At 40.2% G+C, this 27,219-nt stretch overlaps 1 protein-coding gene across 1 annotated transcript in view; it reads left to right on the forward strand.

The window, feature by feature from the left end:
- The first annotated feature begins 2,771 nt into the window (after nt 1-2,771).
- si:ch211-103f14.3 (zona pellucida-like domain-containing protein 1) overlaps nt 2,772-27,219 on the forward strand; it is a 30,823-nt gene continuing 6,375 nt past the window's right edge. Inside the window, exons 1-6 of the mRNA XM_063050178.1 lie at nt 2,772-2,865; nt 9,116-9,342; nt 14,562-14,746; nt 17,740-17,812; nt 19,923-20,020; nt 21,551-21,634. Of these exons, the coding sequence (XP_062906248.1) occupies nt 2,772-2,865; nt 9,116-9,342; nt 14,562-14,746; nt 17,740-17,812; nt 19,923-20,020; nt 21,551-21,634 (761 nt within the window). The remainder of the gene's footprint in view (nt 2,866-9,115; nt 9,343-14,561; nt 14,747-17,739; nt 17,813-19,922; nt 20,021-21,550; nt 21,635-27,219) is intronic.

Raw genomic sequence — 27,219 nt, forward strand, 5'->3', positions numbered from 1 at the left:
CAACTGGTATGTTATTTGTTATGCATTAATTCAATCTGTAATTTACTAATGAAGTATATTAGAAACTGCAACTGTCTGTTTGCTTGTTCAATAGTGTAACATGTTTTAAGTTGGAATTCTCAGGCCCATTACATACAAGGGTGATTTAGGCAGATCCTCTACATGTTGTAAACATTGGTTTTGAGCATATTGTGATATTTTTATTCTGAATTTTTAAGAAAAAGGAAAAATTATCATGTTCAGAAGCAAGAATGCAAGAGTGGAGTTCAAATTAAAGCGTCACAGTCTATTTTATGGTCTGGTCTATCTAGACACTGAAGTTTTCTTCAGCTTAACTTCATTCACATTGTCCATTCTACGGTTCAGTAGAAATCTGTCTTGTAGAAAACATTGGAGAAGTAATTTCCATTGGAGGTCCAACATTATGGACCATAAAAAACTATTATGGTATCAGTTTGAGAGGGAGAAGCATAAGCCACGTCTATTATTATTGGAATGGGATAAAGGGAATTACAGAAGCATGAGAGAGGTGCTTGCCCAGGTGGATTGGAGGAGGATACTGGCAGAGAACACGGCAGAGCAGAGATGGCTGAAATTTCTGGAAATAGTTCATAAACTGCAGGATAGATATGTCCCACAGAAGAAGTTATTCTCAAATGGCAGGGGTAGGCAACCGTGGCTGACAAAGGAAGTTAAGGACTGCATAAAAGCTGAGGAAAAGGCATATAAGGTAGGAAAAGTGAGTGGGAAGTTGGATGATTGGGAAGCTTTGTAAATCCAACAAAAGGCAACCAAAAAAGCTATAAGAAGGAAAAAGATGAAATATAAGGGCAAACTAGCCAATAATATAATGCAGGATTATGAAAGCTTTTTTCAGTTATATAAAGAGTAAAAAGGTGGTCAGAGTTGATATAGGACCACTGGAAAATAATGCTGGTGAGTACTAATAGGGGACAACGAAATGGCAGATGAACTTACTGTGTACTTTGCATCAATCTTCAATGTGGAAGACATGAGCAGTGTGCAAGAGGTCCATGACTGTCAGGGAGCAATAGTGAGTGCCATTACTATTACAAAGGAAAAAGTGCCGGGCAAACTCAAAGGTGTTAAGGTGTACTATATCCCAGAGTCCTGAGAGAGGTTGCTGAAGAGATAATGGATGCATTGGTCATGATCTTTCAAGAATCACTTGATTCTGGCATGGTCCCAGAGGACTGGAAGATTGCATATGTCACTCCACTCTTTAAGAAGGGTGGAAAACAAAAGAGAGGAAATTATGGGCCAATTAGCCTAACCTCAGTGGTTGGGAAAGTGTTGGAATCCATTATTAAGGATGAGGTTTCAGGGTACTTGGAGACTAATGAGAAAATAAGTCAAAGTCAGCATTGTTTCAGTAATGGGAAATCCTGTCTGACAAATCTGATAGGGTTCTTCAAAGAAGTAACAAGCAGGGTGAACAAAGGAGAAGCAGTGGATGCCATTTACTTGGATTTTCAGAAGGTATTTGATTAGGCACCACACATGAAGTTGCTTGACAAGAAAAAATCCTCTGGTGTTACAGGAACGCTACTGGCATAGATAGAGGAATGGCCAACAGGCAGGAGGCAGTGAGTGGGAATAAAAGGGGCTTTTCTAGTTGGCTGCCAGTGACTAGTAGTGTTCCTCAGGAGTCAGTATGAGGACCACTACTTGTTTGTTAATGATTTGGATAATGGAATTGATGGCTTTGTAGTAAAGTTTGCTGATGATACGAGGATAGGTGGAGGGGCAGGTAGTGCTGAGGAAGCATTGCAATTGCAACAGGACTTAGACAAATGGGAAGAAAGGACAAAAAAGTGGCAGATGGAATCCAGTGTTAGAAAACGTATGATAATGCATTCTGGTAAAAGGAACAATAGTGCAGACTACTATCTAAATGGGGAGAAGGTTCAAACATCAGAGGTGCAGAGGGACTTAGGAGTTCTTGTGCAAGACTCCAGGAAGGTTAATTTACAAGTTGAGTCTGTGGTGAAAAAGGCAAATGCAATGTTGGCATTTATTTCAAGGTGAATAGAATATAAAAGCAAGGAGATAATGCTGAGCCTTTACAAGACACTAGTCGGGCTGCACTCGGAGTATTGTCAACAGTTTTGGGCCACATAGCTCAGAAAGGATGTGTTGTCATTAGAGAGAGTCCAGAGGGTCACCAGGATGATTCTGGGAATGAAGGCGTTAACCTGTGAGCAGCATTTGGCAGCTTTGGGCCTGTACTTAGTGGAATTTAGAAGAATGTGGGGAGGGGGGAACTGACTGAAACCTACCGAATGTTGAAAGGAATAGACAGGGTGGATGTGGAGAGGATGTTTCCTATGGTGGGAGTATCTAGAACTAGAAGGCACCCTCAAAATTGAGGGGCGAGCTTTTAGAACACAGGTAGGGAGGAATTTCTTTTAGCCAGAGAGTCATAAATCAGTGGAACGCTCTGTCACAGACGATGGTGGAGGCCAAGTCTGTGGGAGAGGTTGATAATCTCCTGTTTGGTCAGGGCATCAAAGGATATGACGAGAAGGCAGGTGTATGTGGTTGAGTGGGATCCGGGATCCGCCATGAAGGAATGGTATAGCAGGCCTGATGGGCTGACTGGCCTAATTCTGCTCCTATAACATATGGTCTTAACATGGAACAAAATGACAAAAGACTGTTGTTACAAATTGTCCAATGTTTAACCCTGGAGCATTAGATAGGCAGCCAAGTTCATGCACTAGCTAACCAAGCCATTTAGAGATTTCCTGATGTGCAAACAGCTGATTTCAGTTGGATGTACCACTGAGAAGCTGCAGAAAGTTGTGAGCTCGTTCAGCTTCATCAAGGGCTTGAGCCTTCAAGGTATCCAGGACATCTTAAAGGAGCGATGCCTCAGAAAGGCGGCATCCATCATCAAGGACCCCCATTAGCCAGGATATGCTATCATCTCATTGATACCATCAGGGAGAAGATACAAGAGCCTAAAGGCACAAATCAACAATTCAGGAATAGCTTTTTCCCAGCTGCCATCCAGTTTCTAAATGGACATTGAACCCGTTAACACTACCTCACTACATTTTTATTTTTATTTTTGCACTACCTATTTAATTTTACTATTCCATACACTGACTGTAATTCTCACGTTGTTTTTTCTTTATTTTTATGCACTGCATTGTGTTGCTGCTGCAAAGACAACAAATTCCGTGACATTTGCCGGTGATATTAAACTTGATTCGCTTTGTGATTCTGATTCTGATGTTAAGAGCAGTTTCCTCACCAGAACTGGCATTAAAGCTCTTCTGTAGCTGTGATTGCAAAATACATATGTGAAAACTGTACTGGGTGCAGATAGATGTAGATTCAGAATGTTTCCCTTGCTGTCAAATGGTGGCTGACATTCATCCTCTGGAATCACCTATGACTAATATTCTCTTTAGCATGAGCACTATACGGCTGCATTATCAGCAACATATTGTCCCTTCAGAAGAGAAAAGGCGAAAAAATATTATGCCTTTCGCACTGCCTTCAGAACATTATAAAATAGTTTATAGAGAATGAAAAAGTACTGTGAGAGTGCTGCCTCTGTAGCCATGCAGGAACGACTGTCAATAACCTCACCAAAACAGCTAGGGAATAATGACCAGACTATATATTTTGCAAGTATTGTATTGATTGAGGGTAATTGACTAGGACACGGAGTGTAATACAATTTGTTCCACCCTTGAGTGCTTGGGGAATTTTAAAGTCCATCTAAAAGAATGGGTGACATCGTTTTTTTAAATATTTCACCCAAAAGTAATGGAATTTAAATGGAATAGCAGAACTTTATTACTGTGACGTCGAGTCAGTCTGGATAGTCATGCTCAGGTCTCTGGAGTGACAAAGTGCTGGCAGCTGATCCACAGCAAGGTTCAGCTCTGATGACCCATAGTAATGACAGGCTTCAGCTCCACCACTCACTTAACGCAAAAACCAATGTCTTTGGAAAAAGAGAGAAAAGGGGCCAAAGCCTACAGGTATGTAATACTACCATTAATATTCAGAGTTGGCACGTGGCCAAGTGGTTAAGGCATTCGTCTAGTGATTTGAAGGTCACCAGTTCGTGCCTTGGCTGAAGCAGCGCGTGTGTCCTTGAGCAAGGCACTTAACCACACATTGCTCTGCGACGACACCAGGTGTCAAGCTGTATGGGTCCTAATGCCCTTCCCTTGGACAACATCGGTGGCGTGGAGAGGGGAGACTTGCAGCATGGGCAACTGCTGGTCTTCCGTACAACCTTGCCCAGGCCTGCGCCCTGGAAACGTTCCAAGGCGCAAATCCATGGTCTCATGAGACTAATGGATGCCTATTAAAATTCAGAGTATGGCTGTATATACTCCCAAATATCCAGATAAAAAGTGTAGTTATTGTAATTTATCCACATCTATTTAATTTACTTTTCTGATTTTATTGTTAAATTGTGTTAGTTATCAAATTAACTTCAGAGTATGGCTGCATATACTGCCAAATATCCAGATTAAAAAGTGTAGTTATTGTAATTTACCCACATCTATTTAACTTACTTTTCTGATTTTATTGTTAAATTGCGTTAGTTATCAAATTGCAATTTGTACGACAGATGATTACGTATTACTATGAATTTATTCAAAAATGTCACCAAAATTTTGTTATATATCATTATTATTTGTTTGATTACTATCATGAGAATGATTAGTTACTTCTTTTTTGCCTCGATGGAGTAAATTACTGTGTAAGCAGAAACACCTGAAGATGTTGGCCAAACCTTTCTTTAATATTAGTGGAGAGGTAGAGTTCAGCTGGATCGAACTGCCCTATCTTTCATTCCCTACCAACAATTTCTTTTTGTCTACAACTCATTTCTATGAGTCAGTGGTCACTGAATATACACATTGCTGACAATGATGGCTGGTTGGTCACTTGCGAAGATCAGGAAGGAGTAAACTCCATCGCTGTAGGACTTTTATTCCCGCCTGCATGGCGTAGGTTTATAGTGAGGATCATTGCACGTGGACTGATGCCGCTCCTTAGGCTGGGGGACATTCCACAATGGCACAGCGAGCTGCGATGACTGCGGCAACCACAAGGCTGTAGGTTGAGTATTGGAGTTTTCCTTCTCCTAGACAGACTGACCAGCAAGGCTAACGAGTCCCACCTACCTGGGTTTGGAATCGGAGCTGTCCTTCTCCTAGGCCGGCTGCCAACCAAGGCAGATGAGCCCAGCCTGTCCGCCCGGTTGTACCGCTGGAACTCGGTCGCACCTGCGCCATGACACGGCAAACTCAGTAAGAACAAGGACACCATGTGAGGCACACTAGTGTGAAAGAGGCCATATGCAAGCAACCTCCTGCATGACAAGCCAACCAGTGGTCCCATACGATCACCATACCTGGAAAGGAGAGGCTATGAGAGACGCTTCACCTTCCTTAAGCGAGCAGGATGTCCAACCCAGAACTCACCGGTCCCCTAATACACACATTAGATACAAGAAAAAATATCTAAAGGGAGCACACTACACTCTGATAACAGAAAGCTGATGATAGTACAACAGTACCATAAGAAGCAACTCTGCATTTATGGGTTCTGAGAAAGCCCAAAGATTTACTGAGACTAATACCTGTGTAACTCAAAGAAACCTATCTGATGGCAGATCACTCCCTATATTCTCTGATCTTGGGACTCTGAAGTTTCCAGCCGGTATTTGCTATTGCATCATAGAGTTATAGAGCACCACAGCATAGAAACAGGCCCTTAGGGCCCACCTCCTTCAAGCCAAATTATTACAGCCTAGTCCCACTGACCTGCACCCAGAGCATAGCCCTCGTACCCCTCCCATCCGTGTACTTAACCAAGCTTCTCTGAAGGGTCGAAATCAAACCTGCATCCACCACTTCTGCCAGCAGCTCGTTTCACATTATCACCACCTCCTGAGTGAAGAAGCTTCCCCTCATCCTCCCCTTATATATTTCACCTTTCATCCCGCGGGTGTGTAGCAGTTAACACAATGACATTACAGCTTGGGGCTTCGGAGTTCGGAGTTCAATGCCAGTGTTCTCGGTAACAAGTTTATACGTTCCTCCCCGTGAGTGCGTGGGTCTCCTCCAGATGCCCCAGATCCCTCTCACGGTCCAAAGACGTACCAGTTGGCAGGTTAATTGATCATTATAAATTGTCCCATGATTAGGCTAGGGTTAAAGTGGAGAGTTGCTGGGCAGTGCGGCTCAAAGGGCCAGATAGATAGACAGACAGACCGACCTATGAATTCTGGTTCTAATCTCACCAAACCTCAATGGAAAAGGCCTGCTTGTGTTTATCCAATCCATATCCCTCATAATTTTGTATACCTATGGAGTTCCCAGGGCACGTGTAAATGGGAGAGAAGAGAGTGAATGAGGAGAGGTAGGCAGATTCTTCACAAGCAGGAGGATGATGAATATCATGTTTAAGGGTGGGCAGGAATGTGAAGTTGAGGTTAAAGTTGAATCATCCTATTCCTAATCCTGATTTGTAATTCTATATGTTGTTATATGATCACTAAGTCTTTTTACCCTTCTCTTTTCAAACTTGGTGGTAACAAGAGCCAAGTACTTGAGCCATTCAAGTGGCTTACATAATTTAAAAGACAACAGATATCTGGACGATAACTCAGCAGGAGAACAGCGTGATCATGGGTAAACAGCGAGATTGGAGATAAGGAAAGAGAACTGAGTGAGAAGGTGTCCTTGAGAACTTAAAGGTAGATACAGAGGTATTGCCAAAAAAATTGGGACCAATTGTATTTTCCTCACTATGAATGGAATGATGAAAAGAAGCAGAAATGGTGCTTAATGAGATGTATGTCTGGTGGAACCTTGGCAATTTTTTTTTAGTTTGTGTTTTATTTACAGGTGTTTGACTATTAAACAGAGAAGATGCTGTTTCCCATCTGTTCATTAATTGGTATTATACTTCTCAAGGAAACATATTCTCAAACTCTTAGCATTTACGGTCAAGACTGTGGATCAACCTATCGACTTCCAGGTAATCCCATTAAAAAAAGAGATCTATAATATTAAATTATAAGATCAATCATCTTTACATTCTTCAGTTATGCCAGTGCAAGTGTTTTCTCACTTGCCAGAGATTCCTGCCCACTCACAGCATTTCCAAAGATATTCTTGCTATTTAGAACAACACACACAAATGTTGGAGGAACTCAGAGGACCAGGCAGCATCCGTGGAAAAGAGTAAACAGTGGGGAGGAGGGCCCCTCCCCCTGCCTTCTTACTCTTCTTCTGACTTCTCATCTTTCTTTTCAGTCCTCATGAAGGGTCTCAGCCCGAAGCGTCAACTGTACTTTTTTCCATAGATGTTGCCTGGCCTGCTGAGTTCCTCCAGCATTTTGTGTGTGTTGCTTTGGATTTCCAGCATCTGCAGATTTTAAAAACGCAAACACGAGGAAATCTTGTGTTAGTGATTCTCTCTTGCTATTTCGATCCTGTTCGTTATTGTATCTGATCATATAGTTAATTGAATTTATTCACATTACAGAAGCAGTCGAATGCCACGGCACAAAACCACAACTGATAGCCTTTGCTAGAAAGTTTTCACATGGGCCAAAATTGGCCTCTGTATGATGCTGTTGCAGATACTGGTGAAATCTGGGACAAGGTTGAAACAAAATATCACGGTTACTGGGCACTAAAGGAGTTCATTTGGAACATCATGTTCTTGCCATGTAAAATAGGGGAGCTATTTAAACTAATTCTATCCCAGCTCTTAGTCATTGCCTGTAGTCTACAGCACATCAAGGTACAATCATAATAATTTTAAAATGTAATAAGGATTTACCGCCTTCTTTCAAGCAGTAAGCCCTAGACTCCATCATTCTTCAAATGAACGTTTTCCCTGAAATGTCTCTCAACCTTGTTATTACATTTCTGTCCTTTAATTATTTATGAAGAAGGTGTATGGGGGTGGAATAACAGGCACTTGCAAGGTCTGTAATGTTGCACACAACTGCAGGGGTGGAAATATTAAAAAAATAAGAAAATCGTGACAGGAAACATTTACTTGCACACACTGTTTGTTTATGCAGCCAATATTATCTGTGTTAAGAATTCAATATAGTGATTGCTTTGGGATAATATTATGCAAAATTTGGCCGAATCAATAGACATGGGCGCATATAAAATAAGATGAATTGTTTGCCTGTGAAAGCAATTTGAGCAATGCCAGTCATTCACAAATGCTAGGGTTAAATAGGTGGATTGCTGGGCATTGCAAATCGTTGGGCCGAAATGGTCCGTTCCTCACTGTAGCTCTAAATTAATACATTTTGCTTACACTCCAATGCACCTTAATGAATACTAATAATATTTAGAAATTAAGTTTCAATTATTAAGTCTTCTGTGAAGCTTACAAATACAACTTCTGCAGGAAAATGAAATTTTACTGAGCATATGACAATATATAACTGAGCAAGCACGATGTCCTATAGTATTTGGTGAAAGATTTGCAGAAATTGAAAACGAAATCTTCATTTATCCAACATATCCATTTATCTCCTACCATAGATACAACAAGAAGTTGCAAGCAGCAACAGAAAGGGTTCATCATCCAAACAGATCAAGTATAGATCTGGACTAGTAAGGAAGACAAGTCCAGAAATCAGTGTGGGCAAAATTAGAAATCAAAGACTTTAACTTTTCGTATAACATGCCGTTATCAACCATTCCCTCTAACGTTATAATCCAGTTCTTTTCCATTCTTTCTTCTGGATAATTTAACTTAACAGATTCAGACCTGGAGAGCTCTCCTTGATGCTGGTTGGTGGATTCCAAGCTCTATGATTTTATCCTGCCTGGAGCAGGCACACAGGTCTGCTGTAGTTTATACTTGGTGGTTAGCTATTGAAAGAAATGCAAGTGATACTAGGGAATGATTTAAGTCTGGACTCAAAGTCACGATCTCATGGGAGTGATGACATGTCAATAACCTGCTCCATGTTTAAAAACATTCTGTCAAGTATCAGCCATAAAACAATAATGGTGCAACTTCTAAACTGTCAGAAACTGCAAATGTGATACGAAAATATATTTTGTATTTTTAACAGGTAACGATGATATCAAAGTGGTCTGTGGAACACAAGATGTTCAGCTGTCAATCTTTTTGTGCCCAATTTACTTTGCTGGTTATAATGAAAGTCAGGTGGCTTTAAACAACCACAAAGAAAATTCAAATTGCCATGGAACGGTGGATGCATCAACTTCTCCTCCTGTTCTTAAGTTCTCATTTCCCATCAGTGATGTTAACTCTACATCTTGTGGAAACAAACTGACGGTACGTCAGTCATAGTCACCTGAAGGAATTTCGTACTTTAAGAAATATGTTGGAGTAGTTTGCTGTTCAACAAAAATATGTGGAAATTACCTTGGAAATTATAACTTATAACAACACTACATGTTAAAACTGAAAATAGAATTGGAAGAGTATGTACTGTTTATAACTGGTCAATCCCAATGTGGTTACTAACTCCAAAAAGATAAAATTACTGGCTGAAGTAAATGCAAAAGTAAATTATTACTCATAATTTATTTTTGTATACATTTTACTACTTGGCAATCATAGATATACACCCAGTGACGACTTTATTGGGTATATGAGGTAAATAATAATCTGGCCACTGAGTGTATGATCATCGTCTTCTGCTCTCGAGTCCGTCCACTTCAAGGTTCGACGCATTGTATGATCAGAGATGCTCTTCTGCATAGCCATGTAAAACATGGTTATTCGAGTTACTGTCGCCTTCCTGTCAGCTTGACCCAGTCTGGCCATTCTCCTCTAACCTCTCTCATTAACAAGGTGTTTTTGCCCACAGAATTGCTGTTCACTGAATATTTTTTGGTTTTCACACAATTCTCTGTGAACTCTAGAGACTGGTGTGAGGGAAAACCCAGGAGATCAGCAGTTCTGAGGTACTCAAACCACCCTGCCAGGAACCAACAATAACTCAGAATCAGAATTAGAATCAGGTTTAATATCATTGGCTGATGTCATGAAATTTTTGGTATGTGACAGCAGTACGTTAAAATACATCATAATAAAAACTATAAATTACATTGAGAAGAATATATTAAAAAATAAATTAAGTAATTCGTACAAAAAGAGAGGGAAAATTACTGAAGTAGTCTTCGTGGGTTCCTTATCCATTCAGAAGTCTGATGGAAGAGAGGAAGAAGCTGTTCCTGGAACAAGGAGTGTGTGTCTTCAGGCTCCTGTACCTCGTCCTTAATGGTAGCAATGAAAAGAGGGTACGTCATGGGTGATGGGGATCCTTAATGATGGATGCCATCTTTTTGAAGCATCGCTTTTAGAAAGTGTTCTGGATGCTGGGGATGCTAGTGCCCACCATGGAGCTGGCTGAGTTGACAGCTTTCTCCAATCCTATGCAGTGGACTCTCCGTACCAGACTGTGATGCAACCAGTTAGAACGCCCATGGTCAAAGACACTTCGATCACATTCCTTCCCTATTATAATGTTAGATATGAAGAAAAACTGAACCTCTTGACCATGTCTGCATGCTTTTATTCATTGATTTGCTGCCAAATTGTTGGCTAATTAGATATTTGCATTAATGAGCAGCTGTTCAGGTGTACCTAAAAAAGTGGCCACTGAGTGTACATTTATGAATTTCCACAGAAAATTAAGAAATAGTTTTAAAAATATAAAATGTGTGACCATATCTTAAATGATTTACATTGTTTGATTCTCAATCTTAATTCTTAAAAGATCATAATTCACAATTTTATTGTGTGTTGTTACAGTCCCAGACAATGGTTTGCTCATGGATCATTTGCAGAAACAATGTGATATCTTCAACCATAGACTGATAGGACACAAATTACCATCTGTGGTTTTTCAGACTGCGCAGCGAAACAACTGTCAGTGTAGGTCAAGCAGTTCTGGATAGGAGAATAAACACCTTTGACCAAAACATACACATAGAGTTGCTACATTTTCTCCATGGAAGCTACTGTAGTCCTCTACTTTGATATGATTCTGCATTACCTTTACTATTTTGTTCAGTATATAGTTAGCTACCATAATCTATGCAAAAAGGCCTAAATATGCATTCTCCATATTGTCTTAGTTTGCCTGCTGGGTGTTGAACAGCTGTAGAAGTGATGTCATCAGGTATCACGTATACCTAATGCAGAGTAGCAAAAAATTAGTGGGCTACATATCAGAAAAATCAGTTGCCAGATTCTTTAGTGATCCAGTCTCTTTACTCCTGGGCAGTGAGTCTTCTTCAGATTGTAGAGAAATGAGGCAGATCTTCTAGAACTGGGCCTAGCACAGAGACAAACTCAATTAGGAATATGCCGATTGAAGAAGAATTTTCAGCCAAATTTCAGAGTGCAGATCATTCAGATATTTTCCAGGGTGCTAACTTTAAATTTGACTTGTTCTTCACATAGAGCATGGTCATCATTTGAAGGGGCTTCTTCAAAGACCAGGGGAATCACTTAAGATAGTTTACTTCGCCAAATTTCCAGTTTAACCTTTCTCAAAATATCCTGCACTTTCTTTTTCTCACTGAGTTGGTATTGCAAAATCTTCCAATTTGCATCTAAGTGCTTCAATACATTTCAGGAGAGAATCCATCATTTGGTGTACACAAATGCCTATCGCACTGCATTAAAGCTGCATCTGCCAACTGCTACACTCATTCAAGATGTTCTGCTCTGTAGATGGTTGCCTGGTTGCAGGAAGATAGAGCCAGATTCAAAAAGATGATGAAAAGATATATTTTCTTTATACAAATACTTCATGGCCTTTTGAGCATCAAAGCCCAGAATGAGCACAGCACAGTGGAAGGGTTAAAAGCTGCTGCTCACAGTTCCAATCTTGATCTCTGGTACTCTCTATGTGGAGTTTGTACGTTCTCCCTGTGACTGTGCACTGTACTATCTTGTGGTAAATGAGCTCCAGTCTCCTCCCACATCCAGAAGATGTGCAGGCTGGCAAGTTAACTGCTCATTGTAAAATGCCCCTGGTATGGAGATGAATAGTAGATCCTTGGAGGTGGCATGGAGAGGTTTAATGGGAATGTGGGGAGTGAGACCACTGCAGAATTAATGTAAGAGAGGTTTAAGATCATAAGACCATAAGATATAGGATATAGGAGCAGAATTAGGCCATTTGTCCCATCAGGTCTGCTCCACCATTTCATCATTGCTGATCTATTTCTCTCTCGGCCACAATCTCCTGCCTTCTCTCTGTATCCCTTAATGCCCTGATTAATCAAGAATCTATTAACCTCGGCCCCAATGATTTGCCCTCCATGGCCGACTGTGGCAACGAATTCCACAGCTTCACCACTCTCTGGTGAAAGAAATTTCTCCTCATCTCCATTCTAAATGGGCACCCCTCTATTCTGAGGTTGCTTCTTTTGGTCTTAGGCTCCCACACCATAGGAAACATCTTATCTACATCCACTTTATTGAACCCTTTTAACATTCAATAGGTTTCAATTAGGTCCCCCTTCATTCTTCTGAATTCCAGTGAGTACAGGCCCAGAGCCATCAAACACTCCTCATATGATAAGCCTTTCAATCTTAGAATTATTTTTGTAAACCTCCTTTGAACCCTTTCCAATGTCAGCACATCATTTCTTTGATAAGTGGCCCAAAACTGCTCACAAGACCCCAGGCAATGCCTTAATAATGCCTTATAAAGCCTCAGTATTACATCTTTGCTTTTATATTCTGTTCCTCTCAAAATGAGTATTAACATTGCGTTTGCCTTCCTCACCACAGACTCAACTTGCAAATTATCCTTTCGGGAATCCTGCACGGGGACTCCCACATCTCTTTGCACTTCAGATTTTTGAACTCTCTCTCTACTTAGACAATAGTCTACACTTTTAATTCCTCTTCCAAAGTGTATGATCATACACTTCCCAACAATGTATTCCATCTGCCGCTTATTTTTCTATCATCCTAATCTGTCAAAGTCTTTTTGTATCCTTTCTGCTTCTTCAAAACTACCTTCCCCTCCACCTATCTTCATATCGTCCGCAAACTTGGCCACAAGGCCATCAATTCTGTCATTCAACTCATTGATGTATAACTTAAAAAGAACCGGTCCCAACATAGACACCAGTGGAACATCAATGGTCACTGGCAGCCAACCAGAAAAGGCTCCCTTTATTTCTATTCTTTCCCTCCTGCCAATTATCCAATGCTCTATCCATGCTAGTATCCTTCCTATAATACCATGGGCTCTTAAACTTGTTAAGCGGCCTTATATGTGGCACTTTGTCAAAGGCCTTCTGAAAATCCAAGTACACAACATCAACCAATTCTCCTTCGTCTATCCTGCTTGTTATTTCTTCAAAGAATTCCAACAGACTGGTCAGGCAAGACTTTCCCTTGAAGAAACCATGCTGACTATGGCTTATTTTATCACGTGCCACCAAGTACCCCAAAACCACATCCTTAAGGTTGACCCCAACATCTTCCCAGACACTGAGCTCAGACTACCTGCCCTATAATTTCCTTTCTTCTGCCTCTCTCCCTTCTTGAAGAGTGGAGTGACACTTCCAGTCCTTGGGAACCACACCAGAATCCAATGATTCTTAAAAGATCATTTACTAATACCTTCACAATCTCTTCAGCCACCTCTGACAGAACTCTGGTGAGTAGACCATCTGGTCCAGGTAACTTATTTACTTTGAGACCTTTCAGTTTTCCAAGCACTTTCTCCCTAGTAGTGGCAAGTTCACAGACTTCTTCCCCTGACACTCGCAAACTTACGGCATACTTCTAGTTTCTTCCACAGTGAAGACTGATGCTAAAGTTTTATTCTGCTTATCCTCCATTACTGCCTCTTCAGATAATTTTTCAGCAGCCTTTCGCCTCTCTTCTACATTTTAAGTATCTGAAGGAAGTTCTTGTATCGTTTTTAATATTGTTGATTGGTTCTTGGTGAGCTGAACTATCAGTTTCTATGTTGAGCAATACAAAGACAAAGTAAATTTTCTTATCAAAGTACATATATGTCACCATATGCAACCCCGAGGTACATTTTCTTGTGGGTATACTCAATAAACCTATGGAATAATACCATAACAGGATCAATGAAATACCGCCCAACTAGGGTGTCTAATCAGGGTGTAGAAGATGACATACTGTGCAAATACCAAAAGAACTACTAATAATAATAAATAAATAAGCAATAAATATCGAGAACATGAGATGAAGAGTCCTTAAAAATGCATTGAAAGTTCCCACGTCCCCATTGGATGTGGGAACATTTCAGTGTTGGGGTCTATGACCATAACTTAATGGCCAGTTTCCAACCTAATCAGGGTTACCATCTGTGAGGCACTGAAGTATAAAAGAACAGGAGGTTTGCAGAAATAAAATGCAGATTGTTTTTCAAGAGGGCATGGTGTAATATTACAAGCCACTGCCTAAGAATGTATTTCAGTCTTAGTTAATATTCGAATGATAATTTTACATCAGCATTTGAATATATTTTGTTCTATATACAGATCACCAGTACTCAAGGAACAGGTGTTTTTAAAGATTTTTCAAACATCCAATTTGTCAATATCAGCGGTATGATAGAAACCAATGATCCAGTAACAAATGTCATAACGTACAATCAGGAATTGGTGTATTTGTATTCCTGCTCCTACCCTTTGGAATACTTTCTGAATGATACCAGGCTGCAGGTGTAAGTAAAGAATCTGCTTATTATTTGTTTAGCTGAATTCTCTCCCAGGTATGACTTTGGAATTAAAATGCATGAGTTTTAAATTCATTTCTGCTGGGTTTTGCCATTTGCCTTAAATAAAACCGTGGTCATTTCCTTCATTTACATGATATATTGAGACTAAGAAGCAGATTTTACATCAATCTCTCGAACCGACTTCCCCAAATCATAAGACCATCGGACACAGGAGCAGAAATTAAGCCATTTAGCCCATCGAGTCCGCTCTGCCATTCAATCATGGCTGATCCTTTTTTCCCTTCCTCAGCCCCACTCCCCTGCCTTCTCCCTGGAACCTTTGATGCTGTATCCAGTCACGTTCTGCCCTAAATACATCCAACAACCTGGCCTCTACAGCTGCCTGTGGTAAACAGTTCCACAAGTTCACCACCCTCTGGCAAACTCCAAATAAAATGATAGCTTCTATATTGCATTGCTGCACACTGGCATCATAATTTAGAATAATAAGAAGCTTACATATTAAAAAACTTAGCTATGCTAGTTGTAAGACCATTACCCAGCCTAGTCCCTCCATACCAAACAGAAACAGGATTGAGATTCTTGCATCAGACTGTATCAGTCTTCAAAACACACAAAATGCTGGAGAAACTCAGCAGGCCAGGCAGCGTCTATGGAAAAAAGCACAGTCAATGTTTTGAACCAAAACCCTTCAGCAGGACTGGAGAAAAAAAGCTGAGGAGTAGATTTGAAAGGTGAGGGAGAGGAGAGAGAAACACCAGGCGATAGGTGAAACTTGGAGGGGGAGGAATGAAGTAAAGAGCTAGGAAGTTGGTTGGGGAAAGAGACAGAAGGCCATGGAAGAAAGAAAACAGGGGGAGCACCAGAGGGAGGCGATGGCAGGCAAGGAGATATGGTGAGAGAGGGAAAAGGGGATGGGAAATGGTGAAGGGGGGATGGGGGACATTATCAGAAGTTAGAGAAGTCAATATTCATGCCATCAGGCTGGAGGCTACTCAAATGGAATATAAGGTGTTGTTCCTCCACCCTAAGTGTGGCCTCATCATGACAATGGAGGAGACCATGGAAGGACATATCGGAATAGGAATGAGAAGTAAAATTAAAATGGGTTGCCACTGGGAGATTCCACTTTCTCAGGCAGACAGAGCATAGGTGCTCGGCGAAGCGGTCTCCCAATCTATGTCAGGTCTTACTGATATACAGGAGGCCACACCGGGAGCACTGGACACAGTAGATGACCCCAACAGACTCATATGTGAAATGTCACCTCACCTGGAAGGGCTGTTTAGGACCCTGGATGGTAGCTAGGGAGGAGGTGTTGGGGCAGGTGTAGCACTTGTTCCACTTGCAAGGATAAGTGCCAGGAGGGAGATCAGTCCAGAGGGACAAATGGACAAGGGAGTCACATAGGGAACAATCTCTGCGGAAAACAGAAAGAGAAGCCAAAGGAGAAATTATTTAGGGTGAGGACGAGTTCCACTAGGTGGAGGAAAATGGTGGTGGAGGGGAACAGGTTAGGTCTGGTGTCCAGAAAAAATGGAGAGGTTTGAGGCCTTCCTGATGGAGGATGGAGGTGTACAGGTACCGGACATCCATAGCAAAAATAAGATGATAGGGGCCAGGGAACTTGAAATTATTGAAAAGATCCAGAGTGTGTGAAGTGTCACGGATGTAGGCAGGAAGGGATTAAAATAGAGAGGATAAAACAGAGTTGAGGTATGCAGATATGAGTTCAGTAGGACAGGAACAAGCTGAAACAATCGGTCTACCTGGACAGGCAGGTTTGTGGATTTTGGGTAGGAGGTAGAAATGGGAGGTGCAGGTGAGGGAACCATGAGGTTGGTGGCAGTGGATGGGAGATCACCAGAGTCAATAAGATTGGTGTTGGAGTGGGAGACAATGACCTGGTGGTCCTTAGTGGGGTTCTGTTCGAGGGGCAAGTAAGAGGAGGTGTCTGAGAGTTGGCATCGGGCCTCAGCAAGGTAGAGGTCAGTACACCAGATTACTACAGCACCTCCCTTATCTACGGGTTTGATGGTGAAGTTAGGATTGGCGTGGAGGGAGTAGAGTGCCAAGCATTTGGAAGGAGTGGGGTTGGAATAGGAGAGAGGAGTGTTGAAGTCTAGATGGCTGATGTCCTGTCATCAGTTTGATGAGGCCACACTTAGGTTGGAAGAACAACACCTTATATTCCCTTTGGGTAGCCTCCAGCCTGATGGCTAATCTCCTTGACCACTCATCCCGCCCCCCCACCCCCGGTGCTTCTCCCCGCTTTTCTTTCTTTCGTGGTCCTCTGTCTCTTTCACCAATCAATTTCCCAGCTCTTTACTTCATCCCTCCCCCTTCAGGTTTCACCCATCATCTTGTGTTTCTTTCTTCCTTCCCTCCATCTTTTAAATCTACACCCCAGCTTTTCTTTTCCAGTCCAGCCACAGGGTTTTGGCCCAAAATGTCCACTGTACTCCTTTCCGAGATGCTGCCTGGCCTGTTGAGTTCCTCCAGCGTTTTGTGTGTGTTGCTCGGATTTCTAGCATCTGCCAATTTTCCCTTGTTTGTGAGTATCGGTATCCACACTGACATGTTAATAACGATTACGGCCTTTACAGCTTCCTGATTTCATCTCCACCCTATGAACAGAGAACACACTGTCAATTTCAAAACTGATTCCAAAAAGCTACATTTCCAGAAAGAAAACATCTATGTAACCTCTATTTGATTTAATGAGAATATTACGGGATCCACTGTGATAAATATGGAACTGCAGCCAGTTTATCTATTCAGGCAGACAAAAAGAAATCTATGTAAACTTGTTTTATGCCTTAGCTTTCGATCTGTAGCACTATAGGCCATGTACTTCAAGTGCCTATCTAGCTATTTTTCGTATTTAATTAACTTTTCCAATAAGAAACTTTAATGCCTCCTGTGGTTATAATTTCATACTGTTAATTCACAATGTGTTAATTTGATTACATTTATAGTGCAGGAGTAAGCATAGCCATCAAGGACAATAATGGTACCTTCAGCAGCACCCTCACACTTCAACTTTACAGTGTAAGTTATTTGATACCTATTATTATATCAAGGTTGCAAAGTTACACCAAAATTTAATTCACAATAGACCCATGAAGAGTCCCGGCTCGAAACATCAACTGTTTATTCCCCTCCATAGATGGTGCTTAATCTGCTGATTTCCTCCAGAACTTTGTAAGTGTTTCTCAAGATTTCCTGCAGCTGCAGAATCTCTAGTCTTTAATTTGGTTTAATTTATACATCAAATGTATTCCAATGAAGGTGCTTGGGAAAGAAGCTGAAGATTTGGAAACAGAGTTTTGTGTTATTGGGTTATTAGCATCTCCAATTTTCTGGCTATTACTTCAAAATTCAGTGAACTGTACAGGGTGAGGTGCCGTTCCATTGAGAAGGTAATGTATAGGATTGTAAAGAAATCAAAAGTTTACTGAATGGATAGATCAGTTCAGAGAAATTGAACTTAACATATAAGTAAATAACGTAATCCATTCAGCAGAAAGAAAGCAAGTAAAGAAAAGAGATTTGTGTGATGTAAAAACAGTGAGGTTGTATAAAACCTACCTCATGAATTGCAATGTCCTTTCCTGCTTTTTAACCAGATGACAAAGCAGGAAAGGATACTACAGGAAAGGGGACTGAGACTGAACTGGTGTTACTGAGAACCTTCAAAATAGGTATCATTTATCATAAGGTAATAGCTGATTCTCAGACAAAAGAAGTAGCAAGTTATCTTTCTTACTGATACAGTACTACAATAATAATTCAGAATCAGTAAGGGAACTTTATGCAGGTTTAATAGAAGTATCAGGATTTTTAGTGAGAGGAAGGAACAGGTGTAATTCATTAGAGTTGTGGAGATTTTCAATGTAACAGTTTTAACCCACAAAAGCAAAATGAAGTTAGAAAATAGCAATGAAACAGAAAGTACGGGAAATAGTTCTAGCAGCATCCATGAACAGAAGAATAAAAATTTTTGATCAATGGCCCATCAGAAATGGGAAAGGTTAGAAATGAAACATTACAAATTGCCAAAGAATGAGTGGGATGGTGAGAACAAGAGGGAAATTTTGTGATTCTAAACTCAGATCTTAATGGAAGCAGGATTATAGAATGGTTAAAATAAAGGCAACATCCTTCCATTTGGGTTTACAGCACACCCCCATGGTCAGAGTCAGTCTGTCTTTCAGTGGCCTCCTCTACTGCCACAATGAGGCTAAACTCAGCTTGGAGAAGCGACACCTCAAATTCTGCCTGGGTAGCCTCCACCTGATGGCAGATTGTCATAGAGGAACATTCTGGCTATTGTTTCACCCCTTCTCTTCCCCTGTCCCACCTTCATGACCTGCACACCCCCTCCATCTGGTTCTCCTCCTCTTTCACTTTTTCCCATCATCCACTGCTCTCTCCTATTAGATTCCTTCATCTTCATCTCCCTCTTTTGCCTATCACCTCACTCCAGCCTCTTACATCTCCCTCCCCACCCAGACACTTTTCACCTCACCTGGTGTCACCCATCACCTAGCAGCTTTAACCCCCCACCACCTTCTTATTCTTATCAGCCTGAAATGCCAACTGTTTATTTCCTTCTGTGGATGCTGCCTGACCTACTGAGTTCTCCCAGCATTCTGAGTGTTTTGGTCAGGTTTACAGCATCTGCAGAATCTCTAATATCAGTGTCAGTTTAACTAGCTCCTTAGAGGTACAGTAATGTATGAGATTCCTCCCAGACCATGACAGCTTCTCTCTCCGAGTGCGGGAAACCCTTAAAATAGGGCCTTCACGAGAACAGAAAATCAGATGCGATGGAACAAGAGGGATAAGAAAGCTGCAAAGGAAAGTCATTCTGAAATGAAACCTTGCTGCATAAAGAAATGAGATGTAGGCAAAGAAAGGACCTGCATACTGTTAATAGGTAAAGGAAAATACAATGATAAAGCTAAAACAGATCATGTGATAGCAAAAGAGAAATTAAATGGGGAAAAAAGCTCAAGAAACAGTTTTCAAGGCAAGGTGATATCAGAAGATAAAAGTCCAAAAAAAGAAAAAACAAACGTCTAATCAACCAAATTAATGTACAAAAATTGTAAAACTACCATAACCAAAAGTATGCTAAAACTGTATTCTTTTTCAGGACGCTGATTATACAAATTCTTTGATCATTCCAGACAAAGGACTCAACTTGAAAACCAAGATTTACGTAGAAGTAAAAGCTGTCAATTTAACAAATAAGTAAGAGGAGTAAAAATAATTTTAGTTTTACAAGTAGAATTGCTTTGTCTTCCATTTCACAACAGACCACAGGCCTGAGAAATATCAAATGTAAATTAATCCGGTCTTTTTACAGATTATAGGATTGCACAAAGATTCAATATATCATAACACATGTGGTTCTAGAGTTTTTTTCTGTCTGACAGCACTGACTAATTAACTGCAGGGCATAATTGAGCAATTGTGAATCAAAACTGGAAACAGTCATGAATTCAGGAGGTTTTCCTTGATGAATAATTTCACAGATAAACTGTTATTTGAAATCATACAGCAGACAACCTTAGCATCTCAACGGTATTTAGTTATTGAATACCTTTTAATATTTAGAGCAAGGTGTGCCATTTTCATGAACACTGTTCTTGCACCACCCAAAACTTGCCTTTCTGAATTATACATCATAAATTAATGTTCACATAATAAATATAACTGATAGGTTCCATGACCAGGAAGGCAACATTACATTATTAAAAATATAAATAAAGGATAACAATTTCTATTAGATGGGTTTTAAAATGCAGAATGAAAGTTGATTTCTGTTTTAAAACTAGAACTAATACTTCATACCATAATACACTGAATAAATGTCTATACTTGAATGTTGCACAATATACCAACTGTAACGAGAAAAATTAACTTAATTTTGACTTGGCACAATATGTAAAAAGGGCAACATTGATTCAGCAGCACCTGACTTTCATTTCTATTGAAATGTAACTTGAAAATGATTTGGATGAAGTGGATAAATTACTGTTATCTACTTCCATTTAAAAGCCGGAGTTAAAGGCATTCCTATTACCTGGCCTAGCCACACCCGCTTTACTTTTGAGCACCCTGCTGGCTGTCCATTCCAATGGCAAAAAGTGTCCCACCACACCAATTCCCCTAGAATTCTCAGACCACAACCTTATCAAAATTCAGCAGGCTGGAGGCAATATGCATTCTAATATCTGAGAGATTCATACCCTGAAATAAGGTAATTTTGTGGTCACAGTAGTACATGGCAATATTTTATGAGTCCTAGTGAAGGGCCTCATACTCTTTTCCATAGATGCTTCCAGAACTGCTAAGTGTCATTTTATGTATGTTACTTTGAATTTCCTGCACCTTCAGAATGCTTAACATACAGCAATAGTCCCCAAAAGAGTCCATTAAAATAATCCAATGGTTAAATTTGGAACTGGTTAACTGTGGAACTGATCACAATTTGTACTGCAAATATTCCAACCAACTGTCTCAGTTGGAGATTTCATTATTTTCTATCTCGTGGGCATTCTATATCTTGACCTGTCATGTTGATCCCAATGTGCTTGGCAAAGTCAGCTGGAACTGACACCAAAGATTAATGAGAAATTAATTGTGACACTTCCTGTCAGGAGGATACAAGTTTAACAATTTGAAAGGATGCCAACGGAAATCAGTAGAAAAGTAAAAGAAATACGTAACTGATAAAGCTTCCTGTATATTTATTATGATTTATCTTTATCCACATAGGTTCAATGTGCTTCTTGATCGTTGCTATGCATCAACTTCACTATTTCATTTAAATTCTTCCCAAACCTACGACCTCTTCATTGGGTGAGTGTTCCAAAGCTAACAGCTTGCTGTGATGATTATCTATCAACCTAAATTTAATTTCTCCTCACAGGCGTGGTCACCTTATTAGGCACCTCCTGTACACCTGTTCATTAATGCAAATCTCTAATCAGCCAATCTAATAAAGTGGCCATTAGGTGTATGTTTGTGATCTTTTGCTGCGTAGCCAATCCACTGCAAGGTCTGATGCGTTGTCCATACAGAGATGCTCTTCTGTACACCACTGTAGTAACACATGGTTATTTCAATTACTGTCGCCTTCCTGTCAGCTTGAGCCAGTCTGGCTATTCTCCTCCGACCTCTCTAGTTAACAAGGTGCTTTTGGCCACAGACCTGCCACTCACTGGAATATTTTTTTGTTGTTTTGCACATGATTCTCTACAAACTCTGAATACCAAGAGACCAGCAGTTTCTGAGATACCTAAACCACTGTCTGGCAACAATCATTCCACAGTCAAAAGCAGTTGGATCACATTTCTTCCCCATACTGAAGTTTGGTCTGAACAACAACTGAACCTTTTGATCGCATCTGCATGTTTTAATGCATTGTGTTGTTGCCTCGTGATTTACTGATTAGAGATTTGCATTAACGAGCAAGTGTACAGGTGTATCTAATAAAATGGCCACTGAATGTCCAGACCTGCCTCCAGGTTTTTTTGCACTACCTTACTTCCCATTTTTCTATTTTCTATTTATCATTTATAATTTAAATTTTTAATATTTACTAATTTTAACCATTTTTAATATCTTTAATATTTAATATTTGTAATCCAGGGAGTGTGAAGCATAGAATCAAATATCGCTGTGATGATTGTATGTTCTAGTACCAATTGTTTGGCGACTATAAAGTATAAAGTATGTATTTTCACTCCTTTACTCCTATGATCTACATATTTCTTGACAGTCATTAGGAATAGAAAATTCAGTGTTGAGAGTGAATCATAGGCTCTTCCTATGATTGGAGTCGATTGTCAAGGATGAAGTTACAGAGTACCTGGAGGCATATGACAACATAGGCAGAACTCAGCATGGATTCCTTAAAGGAAAATCCTGCCTGACAAACCTATTACAATTTTTTGAGGAAATTACCAGTAGGCTAGACAAGGGAGATGCAGTGGATGTTGTATATTTGGATTTTCAGCAGACCTTTGACAAGGTGCCACACATGAGGCTGCTTAACAAGATAAGAGCCCATGGAATTACAGGAAAGTTACATACGTGGATAGAGCGTTGGCTGATTGGCAGGAAACAGAGAGTGGGAATAAAGGGATCCTATTCTGGTTGGCTGCCGGTTACCAGTGGTGTTCCACAGCGATCAGTGTTGGGGCCGCTTCTTTTTACATTGTACATCAACGATTTGGATTATGGAATAGATGGCTTTGTGGCTAAGTTTGCTGACGATACGAAGATAGGTGGAGGGGCCGGTAGTGCTGAGGAAACGGAGAGTCTACAGAGAGACTTGGATAGATTGGAAGAATGGGCAGAGAAGAGGCAAATGAAGTACAAGGTTGGAAAGTGTATGGTTATGCACTTTGGCAGAAAAAATAAACGGACAGACTATTATTTAAATGGGGAAAGAATTCAAAGTTCTGATATGCAACGGGACTTGGGAGTCCTTGTACAGGATTCCCTTAAAGTTAACCTCCAGGTTGAGTCGGTAGTGAAGAAGGCGAATGCAATGTTGGCATTCATTTCTAGAGGAATAGAGTATAGGAGCAGGGATGTAATGTTGAGGCTCTATAAGGCGCTGGTGAGACCTCACTTGGAGTACTGTGGGCAGTTTTGGTCTCCTTATTTAAGAAAGGATGTGCTGACGTTGGAGAGGGTACAGAGAAGATTCACTAGAATGATTCCGGGAATGAGAGGGTTAACATATGAGGAACGTTTGTCCGCTCTTGGACTGTATTCCTTGGAGTTTAGAAGAATGAGGGGAGACCTCATAGAAACATTTCGAACGTTAAAAGGCATGGACAGAGTGGATGTGGCAAAGTTGTTTCTCATGATGGGCGAGTCTAGTACGAGAGGGCATGACTTCAGGATTGAAGGGTGCCCTTTCAGAACAGAAATGCCAAGAAATTTTTTTAGTCAGAGGGTGGTGAATCTATGGAATTTGTTGCCACGGGCAGCAGTGGAGGCCAAGTCATTGGGTGTATTTAAGGCAGAGATTGATAGGTATCTGAGTAGCCAGGGCATCAAAGGCTATGGTGAGAAGGCGGGGCAGTGGGACTAAATAGGATAAAATGGATCAGCTCATGATAAAATGGCGGAGCAGACTCGATGGGCCGAATGGCCTACTTCTGCTCCTTTGTCTTATGGACTTCCTCTCAGAATCTTAGATTTGAAGATGAAGTACAAGGGCCTACAATAGCTTGTTCTAATTGGGCAATTTTTGTAAAAATTGTGTATAATTTATGTTTAATTCATGTTTTTTTTCTTCTGAATGCTGCTTGTGTGATCTCATATGCCTGTAATGCTACTGCAAGTAAGTTTTTCATTGCATCTGTACATACACACAATAGCCTTGACTTCACTTGATTTAAGATGACCCTGCATTGAAAACAATTAGACATGAGATCCAGAAAGAGCCTCTCAATTTATTCAGCTCTGCAGTAAATAACTTCTCTTGTAAGCACAATTATTCATTTCTCCAGTTACCTCAGGACAACATAAAGATGATGAAAATCTTGTGTATATTCCTGCCTTTTTCTGTTGTTCCCTTATAAAAGTAAACTGAGAATTCTCAGAGAGAAGCAGGAAATAAAATGTAGTGTTCCTTTTGAAGGCTTTTCATCTTCCAAAGGTCATCTGCATACAACGTGAGCAATTCTCATTATAATTTTCCTATCACCACTCAATGTTTTATTGTATTCTTCAACAAATTGAACTTAAGTATCCTGTTATTTAAACCCCATCCACTGTCACATTCTAGCCTATTATTGTCACCTCTTCTAGCAATTACTGCACCTTTCTTATCCTAAAAGATGGAGGGTGTTCTCAAGAAGGGCTATCATCCTGAATTTCTATAATTGTTTTTCTTTCCACAGATTCTCTCTGACCTTCTGAGTATTGTCATTATCTTATGTTTTTATTTTTTGTATTATATTCATTCTGCCTCTTATCAGCTTCAATCATTAATATACCCTCATTAAACCTCCACTTTTTTGCCCACATTTAAAGTCTACCACAAAAAAATTATCTCTTGGGCAAATGTGCTAATTTTTCTACATACATTTCACATTTTTGCTATTTCCTATCCCTCATCTATGGAGTTCATTTGTAATTGTATATGTTTTGGTGTGTTTTCGTAAAGATGCAAGCAATGGCATTAATATATTGCCTCAGGCTTTTTCCCACCAACAAGAAAACACAATCAACCTCTCCCTCTACCTCCCCCAAATCTCTTCCATCCCAAATTGTTAATTTGGCAGGAGTTAAAGAAGCAGAAAAATCCCTTGTGGAAGCTTTCATCAGTTTTAGAATGAAGCTCACTATTAGATATTGTAAATATGAATACCAGATTGGATACCAATTTCTTGCTTTATCTTTGAGAAGAAGTATTAATGTGAAATTAAATCAGTTGACAAATATACAGCTGTATCTGTAGACAATCCCAAGCACTGGGAAATTCTCAACAATAGATATTTTTAGGAGTGTGGTTTGGATGTTTGCAGATTCTTATAAAATCTTTCATTAGTTATTCCTTAATTATTCTGATGATATTTAAATTGTACCACATAAAGCAATGTGGGCGCCAATTGCTTTGAAATTTCTGTTATCTTGGGAACGTATAATTTATGCGGAAACATTTTAAGCAGCATTTCCATGATGGAATCTGCATTTTCAAGGCTGATCAGAAAGTATCTTTCTTTGCTGTGTCTACAAGAGATGCTCCTACAGTGCTGTAATATCAGCTGAATTTGACCTGTATACAATATCTGAAAGAAAGTTTGCTCTCCCAATAGAAGGGAAAGTCGTAATTACTGCATTCTTCAATATACCATTTGGCAATATTTATCACATTACTATTTGCAAATGGCAAGTATTGTTGTTTCAAGGTGAAGTCTTATCATCACTTGTACCTTGCCGTTAATTTGATAAGATGGAAATATTTCAACAGGTATCAGAATATTATCAAGAGCAACACATTATAGATGACCATTATTTCTCCGATAAAAACTGTATGTGTACATGAGTATACATTCATTTCAAGATCATTTATATTTTATCAACCATCAAGATAACTTGTACTATACAGCACATCCTGGTGTCCATACTGTATAGAACTTCTGCCTGTCAGCTTTCAGCTGTAACCATACCATCAAACTGTGCTGGGAAATATCAGAGAAATTGTTTGAGCTTGAAATGCATGGACTTTTATTTGTTTCTTACATGTCAAGGGCAGAAGCTGTGTGCCTCCAAATATAGTAATCGTGAAAGAGTGTTCAATAGAACAGTAGTTAAGTGGGATTAATAAAATAGTATCTCCAACTCAAATTGCCACCTTGGGCTGGTAAGTTCAGAAGTACTTGAAAAGTACCCTTATCTTCAACATTTTGAGGTCCAGATTGCAAGCCAGCTAAGAAACCTGAAATGCTATACAACGACGGAGAGACTGATTGTTCACTCACTTGCAGTAAAAGCCTATAGCACATCTTGCCTTCCAAATTACTTGACACAGGGCTATACAGCATGGAATCAGCCCCTTTAGCCTGCCATATCCATGCCAGTCGTTGCACTTATCTATAATAACTCCATTTGCCTGCTTTAATTATATAACCCTCTTTATCTTGCTCATTTAAGTACCCGTCGAGATCTCTCTTTTCTGCACCTGCCTCCACCATTTTGTTTGACAGCTCATTCCGAATATCCACCACCCTCTGTGCAGAAAACTTGCCCCTTGGTGCCCTTTAAATCTTTCCCTCTTCCCGAATGTTAAAAGGCCTGAGCAGATTAGATATGGCAAAGTTATTTCCCGTGGTAGGGGAGTCTAGGAAAAGAGGGCAAAACTTCAGGTTTGAAGGATGTCCATTTAGAACAGAGATGCAGAGAAATTACTTTAATCAGAGGGTGGTAAATCTGTGGAATTTGTTGCCACAAGCTGCTGTGGAGGTCAAGTCATTGGGTGCATTTGATAGATTCTTGATTAACCAGGGCATCAAAGGATATGGGGAGAAGGCAGGGGAGTGGGGATGACCAAAAGAATTTGATCAGTCCATGATTGAATGGAGGAGCAGAATTGACGGGCCAAATGGCCTGCTTCTGCTCTTATATCTTATGGTCTTATCTTATGTTGTTACCTTAAATATATGCCCTCTAGTTTTAGACTTCCCTACTATGGGAAGAAGCCCATATCCATTCATCGTATCTGTACCCTCATGATTTTATTGGCCTCTGTAAGGTCACTCCGCAACCAACCTTCCATGGATTTCGGTCCCAGTGTTTCACTGAACTGCTTGAAACAAGGGAATTGCCTAACAATATTGAATCCATCAACATCCTATGAAACGTCGACTATATCTCTTCCTATAGATGCTGCCTGGCCTGCTGCATTCACCAGCAATTTTTAT

Source organism: Mobula hypostoma, chromosome 6, assembly GCF_963921235.1.
Source record: "Mobula hypostoma chromosome 6, sMobHyp1.1, whole genome shotgun sequence".
NCBI classification, from domain to species: domain Eukaryota; kingdom Metazoa; phylum Chordata; class Chondrichthyes; order Myliobatiformes; family Myliobatidae; genus Mobula; species Mobula hypostoma.